Source organism: Hipposideros armiger, unplaced genomic scaffold, assembly GCF_001890085.2.
Source record: "Hipposideros armiger isolate ML-2016 unplaced genomic scaffold, ASM189008v1 scaffold_94, whole genome shotgun sequence".
Lineage (NCBI taxonomy): Eukaryota > Metazoa > Chordata > Mammalia > Chiroptera > Hipposideridae > Hipposideros > Hipposideros armiger.
In genome coordinates this window covers 371,692-380,785 of record NW_017731444.1, presented here as the reverse complement: position 1 = coordinate 380,785, position 9,094 = coordinate 371,692, and the positions used below count along the sequence as shown (strand labels likewise).

The window sequence follows — 9,094 nt, the reverse complement described above, 5'->3', positions numbered from 1 at the left end:
CCCAAGCCAGCTCTTAACCATCGCGCCACTCAGCCGGCCCCATACTGCATTTTATTTTTTAAGAGACCATCACTCTCCGTGGACACACACACACACACACACACACACACACACACACACACACACAATCTATCTATAGAGAGAGACAGAGAGCGAGACAGAAAGAGAGCGCGCAAGAGCGCTCTGTTTTCCCAGCTGAGTCTGGATGGGACACCACTGCTTGTTATTCAGCCTGTGAGTGTACTGGTTTGGCTTTGGCAAGACTTTGGTTAAATACCATCCTCCTACCCCACGGCTCACGTTCATCCCCAGTGGGTTGACTGAGCTTGAGGTGTTTCCAGGCCCAGACTGGTAGAACCAGTACTTACCTTTCAACTGCAGGTTCTTTGGCTCGGTTGATCTCTTCAGCAGTCCAATCCCATCTGTTTTGTCTTCCACAAACCCCTCAAAGTTTTTGGTCTACTGACGCCACTCTTTGCTACCTTCCCAATATGGTTTTGATTCGTTGGTATTTTTATATTTCTTCTCTTACTTAAGTGTTCCTTTTGGGAAGAGAAAGAAGTAAACATACTGATTCAGCTCACTGTTTTGAGCCAGATGTCTCTAATTACTTTTTTAAATACCTGATATACAGCCCTATGTGACTGGCATTTAACAGACGTATTTAGTGATGGATAAGTCATTAATTTTTCATTCTTTCACTCAGTGTATTCCAATTATGTGTGAAATTCTGTGCTCAGTTTTAGGTATATGGTGAGAAACAAAGCAGGTATGTAATTCTTGCCCTTGTGGAATTTATGGTTAAAGGAGGGGACACCTCAGTCAACTAAACTCAAATAAATATATAATTACAAAGTGTGAGAGATATTATCAAGGAAAATAACAGGGGGCTCTGTGAGAATAATAAAAAAAAAATACTAACCAACATTGACTGAGTACATAATGTATGCTAGTTACTGTGCCAAGCACTTTATGGGGATAATCTCATTTAATCTTCAGAATTAACTAATTTTAGAGATAAAGAGACTAGGATTTAAGATCTTAATTTAGTATTAGGAAGCAGAAAAGATCTCTCTGGGAAAGGTAACACTTAAAATGAGAACTGGATGACTGAGGAGTTAGCCAGGCAAAGAATGGAAGGAGGTTATGTAAAGCAGAAGAAATAACATGTTCGAAGGCCTGAGGAAGGAATGAACTCATCGTGGAAAGATGCCAATGGCTGAAGTTTAGTGAGCAAGGAAAGAGTGGCAGAACATAGAGTAAGCAGTAGGGCTAAATGGGGGAGGTCGTTATAGGCCAGAGTAAGGATATTAAATTTCCTTCTAAAGGCTTGGGAAACCATCGAAAGGTTTTACATATAAGAGGAACATTATCTGATTTGTTTTCTTGGAGATCTCTCTGCCTGTATTGTGGAGAATGTATTGGCAGAGGACAGAGGCTTACTGTGACCGAGATAAGAGAGGATAGAGATTTAGACTACAGTGATGGCAACAGAATGGAAAAAAGGCAGAAAATTTTGAGGTGTTGGTTTTAGCCTTAAAACATATTACTTGTAGCTGGGTTGGATATAGAAGATAAGCATGAGGAAGAAATCAAGGGGATTTCCACATTTCTTACTTGAGCAACAGGGTTGATGGCTGTGCTAGCTTACTGAATGGTGAGAGAAAGGTTTTAGAAAGTTTGCATTGCTGTGAAATTTAAAGTGGAAGTGGCATGTTGCCTTAGAAGAGAGAGCTCAGAAGAGAGGTCTGACCAAGCAGTGCAAATGTGGAAATTGCTAGCATATCATTTCTGGTTATAGCCATGTGTCTGATCAGATCAGCTAGATAGAGAAGAGTGCCAGGGACAGAGCCCTGAGGAAATCAGGCATTTAAAGATCTGGTATTGGAAAAGGAATAACTAGCAAAGGAAATGTGATGGAGCAGCCAAAAACAAGAAAATCAGTAGAGTGCTTTGTTGTGGAAACCAAGAGAGGAAAGTTCTTCAAAGAGGCGGGAGTAGTCAGCCAGCCTGGATGCTCATTTTAAGATGAAAGCCACATACCAGGGTGTGTTTGAAAATTGCCATCAACAAAGAAGCATGGTATAATATATCGCATCTCTTAAAACAATAAGACTTTCCACCCCACATCTCCCTCCCATATGCTGATCCTTTTCTCTGCATCCCTTTATAGTAAAAGTCCTCACCTTAAATAAGAAATCAATATCTTACTGTCTCCTCTTTCTATCTTTATTTTACTCTGTTTAGGCTTTCTCACCAACTACTCAACTGAAACCACTCTTGAAAAGGTCACCAATAGCCGCCATCTTGTCAAATTCAGTTTCACTTCTGTCTTCATCCAACTTCATCTTGCCATAGCATTCGATTGAGCTGATTACGCCCTCCTTGAAAAAACTGTTCTTGGCATCTATAAGACCATATTCTGCTGGATTACTTCCTACCTCATGACTGCTGCTTATGAGTCATTTAGCTAGCTGATCTTTTAAAAGAATGCAGATCTAGTTATTTCTCTACTCTGTTCAAAGCCTTCCAATCACATCATGTTTCTCATCACATTCAGAATTAAATCCACACTCGTTATCATGGCCTACAAAGCCCTAAATCTTCTGGCTCCTGCCCACCTCTCCAGCCACATCTTGTACCAAAACTGGCCTTTGTGCTATTTCTTGAACCTGCCAAGTTCCTAAGAGCTATTATGCTTGCTATTCCCTGTGCCTAGAAAGCTCTTTGCCCAGATCTTTCCACGGTTCACTTATAAACATTATTTAGACCTCTGCTCAATGTAACTACTTCAGACCTTCCCAAACCACTCCAAAATAGACAATTGCTGCCCTCCCCAACCCATCACTCCCTAATCCCCTACCATTCATTTCTTCATAGCACTTGTCCTTGTTTGAAAATTTGTGTCCCCTCTTATCCCAGAATGTAGGTTCTCTGTCATTGTCTGCCTAATCACTTCTCTCTTCCCAGGGTCTAGCACATTGCCTGGCATACAGTTGCTGGTCCATAAATACTTTTTGAATGAATGCTACTGAGAGATTGAATCAGATGAGGATGGGAATGTTTCCGTTGCATTTGGGAATATACCATTTGTTGGTGTCCTTGATGAGCATTTAAAATGGAGCACTGTAGAGCCGGCTGAGTGGCTCAGTTGGTTAAGAGCTCCCTCAAGAGTGCGAGCTCTGAGCAACAGCGGTTTGAGTCCTGGCCCAAGCTGAGCTGCCAACAGGTGGCAGGATGGATCAGCTAAAAAATAAAATAAAATGGAGCACTGAGGGTAGGAGTCAGAGCAGAAAAGCTGAAGGTGAAGAATTAGCGAAAACGACTGTTTCGTAAGACAACTGTTGTGAGAAGTTAACTGTGAAGAGAGACAGTAGGCTGTTGGTGACTGGAGGAGGGTAAATGAGGTCAAGACGACAGGTGACAGTAATGGATGTAATCCAGAGCATACGTGACAGGATTGACTTTCACATGGGAGGGACATGTCTTCCCTTTTAGCAGGATGGAAAATGGTGAAGAAAGTTACAAACTCATTGGTTGTGTATTTCGTGGTGGGGACATGAGAGTAGAGGAGGATGAGTTAGCACCTGGTCAGCAGCCATAAGTATTGGGTGGAAAGGAAGCCAGCCCCAGTGGAATGGAAATCCAAGGGCCTGCCTTCCAGTATATCGCTAAGTCAGGTGTTGCTGTAGTTGGGGTCCTGGTAAAAAGTGGCTGTGGAAAGAGGTAGAATAGAATACCCAGCATTTTTGGATACATAGTGCTTAAGGATCTAATAATGTCTTCTTGCTTTAATCAGGAATAGTCTTCTCTGTGCCAGGAAACCATTTGGGTTTATGTTAGGAAAATTGTCCTTTTTCCTTCCTTTGCCATCTTCCTCTAGATGGAGCCCATTGAGGCTGGAAGAGAGTACATTGTTGGCCTTGGCACACCCAGCTTGCCATCAGGATTTGATGCGTTCATGCTTTCAAATATTTCAGTATTTTTTATATGCTAAGCACTGTTTTAGGCTCTATAGCACTGAATGAAATAAAGGCTCTGCCTTCAAAGAGCTTTTATTCTAATGCAGGGAGACAGAGTAAACAAATGTATGATTAAGTCAGAGATGGGGGTAGCAGTAGAAGATATCTATCTCCCCTCTCTCTCTCCCTCCCTCCCGCCCTCTCTCTCTTCCTTTTTCCTTATCCTGGTGTTACTCTGAACAGCTGACTTGAGCCTTCCATTCATTGCTCACAATGGTAACATGTTTTGTTCTCTCAATTTCAGATGAAACGCCAATTATTGCAGTGATGGTCGCCCTGTCCTCTCTGCTAGTGATCGTGTTTATTATCATAGTTCTATACATGTTAAGGTGAGCATGTGAGTTAATGCTTCTCCATTCTCTTGGACTCTATTTCAGTACCCCAGGGTCTCAATCCCACACAGTCCAGAAGACAGTAGGATAAAGACAATGAATAGGATAGAGGGGAGTGACTCGTGATAGTGCTTCTATTGGGTTGTCGGAAAAGTCATGATGCATTTTTGCAATGAAAAACAGAAAAAAATTGGTCATGACTTTTTCGACAACCCAATAAGATTAAAATTCTACTTAGAAATGGTTTAAAAGCTCTACATAGTCTTCCTCAAGACCCAGCCGCTCCCCCCTTGCTTCCATCTATCCAGCTCCAGCCCCCCAACTCCAGTTCAACCTAAAGCCCATTATGGTGGTTTAGAGGTTAAGGGCAGAAGCCACAGTCTATGTTATTATTGATAGGTGTTTAAGATCTTCAGATCTAGCCCTATTGAAGCAACCCCTAAAAGTGCCCTGGTGGAGATTATGTGCTCAATAAAGGCCTACTTTATTTCGAGTTGGGGCTTTTTCCCCAAACCCCTCTAGGACTCCTTACCCTGGTATGCTGAACTAAACCATATGAGTTATAGGGTTCCCCTTTCTGACTTTCTTTCAGGGTCCTCTAGATATTACTACCCAAACAGAGAACAAAAGCAGGGAAGGGGAACCCAAGGAAGAGGAGAGGGAAGTGTATTTATTCTCTTCCTGCTAAAGTTACTGCCCTAACTAATTGGGTTTAATTCTGTCCTTATCTCTGGCTTAAGATGCTCAGTGCTCCTTCTGTTCTTCTGCAGAGATAAGGAAAGGAGAGCCTTGTGCACCCCTATAATTTGTCATGTGTCTCCACCATTCTGCGGGAAACTTGTGGCCAGACCCATGTCCACCCAATCTGAAGCTCTGGGCTTCTCCCTGATTGCACTGAGAAAATACCAGGATTTTTGTCTGATATGGATATTCTTATCTCCTCCCACTATATTACCCATTTATCCCTCTCCACCTGGTATGGCTGTCATCTCTAGTGAGTCCTGGAACCATTGCTGCACAGAGCCACACAAGTTAGAATATACTGTTGGTGTTACCTGGGTTGGATTCCAGTGTGCTGAGAGTGAGCAGGAGCACCATGGAATGGAGCTGCCTCAGCATGTGCAAGACCTCCCTCTAAAAGAGCCTCTTTATTTGGTAAAGGAGATTTAGAAAGGCTGAATTGATAAGTGGAAATACAAAGCCAGTGATTGGTCTCTTCTGCCTCTGTGCTTAGTTTTTCATTATGAACATTTTCTCGTTAGGTTTAAGAAATACAAGCAAGCTGGGAGCCATTCCAATTCTTTCCGCTTATCCAATGGCCGCACTGAGGATGTGGGTAAGGCACCCCTTAATGGCTTGGGAACCTTCATGGAGAAGAAAATCAAGAAATTAGGGTTTTCCCCATCCTAAAAGGAAGAAAAAAAAGACTTGAAGAAAACAGCCCTAGTACTTGGAGGCTATATCCATGAGATAGAATCCCCAATTTAGTCTCCAGAGAAGGGTTGGTCCCCAGGGCACCTGACCAACCTTCCCCCTTGTGCACTGCAGAACCCCAGAGCGTGCCACTTCTGGCCAGATCCCCAAGCACCAACAGGAAGTATCCTCCCTTGCCCGTGGACAAGCTGGAAGAGGAGATTAACCGGAGAATGGCCGATGACAATAAGCTCTTCAGAGAGGAATTCAACGTGAGTTCTTTGCTGAGACTGATGTGTCAGCAGGGAGGAAGGCAGACCTAATGTCTTGGGGTAGAAAACAGGTTTCTAATTGGTTAAGAGATGAGAAAAGTTTTACCAAGTTCATCTGATGCCTTTCCTATGTGATTATGGACAGGAAATAAAGAAAGATTTGCCTCACCTCCCTCATTTACTCATCCATCTTTCCATTCATCATTGCATCTGTTACTTTGTTTAATACTTATTAAGCATCTAATATGTGCTAGGCACCAGGGATTTGCTGGGGGGCAAAAACAGATCCAGTCCCTACATTCAAGGAACTCACTGTCTAGTAGGGAAACTCCCTCAAACAAGAGCAAAAATAACTGTAAGTTGAAACTGTAATATAGGACATGAAGGGCTGGTGTATAGTGGTAGGAGCCTTATTAACAGATGGCCTGTTAAAGTCTGGAATAGGGATCCTAGAGCGTCTAAGTAGACAGTAGAAGTAGTTCACTGTGGAAAATGAGGACCATGGAAGACTACAGAGCAGAGGCCTTATTTTTGGAATTCAGATTCATATTTTTTATAACTCCCTCAAGGAAACAGAACATGTTTGTGAATCTACCAGTTGGTGATTCCAGCCTTCCAGTTCTGATTCCAGGTGAGAACTTTATTGAAGAAATGTGTTTTCATTGAGATCTAATCATAGACAAGGACATTGGAGATAGAGGGATGAGAAACATTCCAGGCACTGGAAATAGCAGGAGCAAACTGTCAGTAGTGAGGAAGGGCCATGTGTGGCTGAAGGGCGAAGACTTAGTAGTAAGAGCTGAAATGAAGAAGGCTAGGCCAGGCTAATGATCTTATAGATTGTCATGAGAAAAGGAGAACAATGGATGAAGCAGATTTGTATTTTGAAAAATGGCTGGCTGCTACATAGAGAATGGCCCATGGAAAAACCAGAATAGATGGGCAGGGAATACGGTTTAGGGCTGCAACAGCTGTTGATACCACAGATGCTGAAAGATTGACCTAAGATGGTCGTGATTAGAGAGAGGGGAATGGATTTGAGGACAGAGGAACAGTTTCAGAGTTGGCTAATTTATGAACTTGGGCGTTGTTAAACCCTCCTTCTCCTTCACACCTTTCCACTCAGCCGTGTGTCAGCTTTGTTTTCTTAGGCTGGCTCCCCTCATGATGCCAAAATGGCTGCCCCAGTTCTAGGCACTACATGGAGGTATATAAGTGAAAAAAAGATGACTGTTTCTCCCTGTGTCTCCTTTTATCATTGAGGAAAAGTTTCCCAAAAGCTTCTGGAGACATCCCTTGTCACATGTTCCTTCTTAAACCATTCATAAGCAAGGGAGAAATAGGCTTACTGAAACTGGCTGAGACCAGTCCAGATTACTTCTGTTATCACACACAGAATAGGCAGACAGCCCCATAGAATTGAGAGCTCTGGTAACAAGGAAGAAGGAGAAATGGTTATTATCTGCTCCACCACTGAAGGGCTTAGGGGAGCAGAGAGTAATGAGGTCACATTTGCACTCAAGGAAATCATTGGCTACAATGTGTAGAATAGATGGGAGGGAGGCAAGAGTTGAAACAGGAGACCATTGGCCAGGCAAGAATTAATGGAATGACTTGGACCCTTTTTTGGCTATTGGAAAACCAGCACCATTTAATGCTCATTATTGATTGAGAACATTTACCTTGTCCCACAAGATAGCACCCCAGCCTTATCACCATAGCTAGGTCTCCAGAAGGCCCTCTACTGTTTTACAGTCTCTTGTGCCAACTGCTTCTGGGTAATAGGGGATGTGACCCCATGGCCATACTTCTTTTTCTGTGAAAGGAGTTCTTTGGAGTTAATACTCCCTGAGATCCCATGATAAGGCACTCTAGTAAATCCCTGGAGGATAGAGATGGTGTTCCTAGAGGCATGATAGGCAAATTCAGATAGGTATAGTGGTGAGAGCCAATTGCCATGCTGTCATGGCCACTATGTTCATGGGCTTCTTGGGCCAGCACTGGGATAGTGAGGGAAAGGGCTGAGAAACATCTCATTAATTCTTAGCAGTGAGTGCCATCTGATGAGCATACACCTGCAGCATAAATGTTTCTTATCGTTCATGTTCCAGTTATCCACTACCAAGGGATTGGCTTAGATCCTGACCTCCAATGCAATAGGTAGTGAGATTCCTTGCTGGAAGTTCTGTTCACTGGAAGGATTTCTCTTTTGCACCCATTCAGAGCCATTTCTTAAGTAGATTATCCCACAGCAGTCCACCTCCAGAATAGGCTAGCATGTCTCACAGAGCCTTTTGTACACTAGGCTGGACTTTTCTTCTTTAGTCAACTGTTCATATCATTGGGAAGTCAGAGGTGTCTACTGAAGGAGTGTGTGTGTGGCAAGCGTTCTGTACATATCACTTCCAACTGATGGTGGAATTCTGCTGGACATGTCCAAATTTATGGCTTATTGAATCACATAATAGTTTATGATGGACAGTTGAAGTCATTGGATATCTAGTGTCCCACGGTCAGGCTTATAGTCTCTACCAGAGCCCAATGCTAAGCTAGGAACATGATCTTGTAGGCCAAATCATGGTGTTATCCCCATATCATAAGGTTTTTCATTATTATTTTCCTGCTCAGCCTTAACCAGACATTAGGGCCCCCGTAGGATCTACCAGCGCCAGTTTCTTGGTGGCCTGGGTCAGCTGGAGAGCCTTTTCTTTTCAGATCACTCAGTAAATGAGTCAGCGCAAGACAACAGCATGTGGTATATGCTGTCTCCAAAATCGCCCAGCAGGCATTGCTCATCCTTCTTAGCAGGGATGGGGGGAGGATAAGGAGCAGCAACTTGCCCTTTATGTTGGAGGGGTCATGCCCCAGGCCTGACTTTCAGAAAACTTGGCTGAGGGTTGCAGGCCACTGTGTTTTTAAATTTTTTTTTAATATATATATATATTTTTTTATCTTAATAGGCTGATAATTTTTTTTTTAAGATTTTTATTGGAGAATTAGGGGGATGGGAACAGTGCTGGGGAATTGGGGGAAGGGGAACAGACAAGTTGCTGTC

The 9,094-nt window shown here is 43.0% G+C and overlaps 1 protein-coding gene across 3 annotated transcripts in view; it reads left to right on the top strand.

Moving 5' to 3' along the window:
• Nucleotides 1–9,094, top strand: part of PTPRA (protein tyrosine phosphatase receptor type A) — a 141,124-nt gene that overhangs the window by 97,472 nt on the left and 34,558 nt on the right. For all 3 annotated transcript variants that reach the window (XM_019645715.1, XM_019645714.1, XM_019645716.1), the window contains 3 exons: nucleotides 4,267–4,351; nucleotides 5,617–5,690; nucleotides 5,903–6,039. In XM_019645715.1, the coding sequence (XP_019501260.1) occupies nucleotides 4,267–4,351; nucleotides 5,617–5,690; nucleotides 5,903–6,039 (296 nt within the window). Of the gene's footprint in view, nucleotides 1–4,266; nucleotides 4,352–5,616; nucleotides 5,691–5,902; nucleotides 6,040–9,094 lie in introns of those variants that run through there.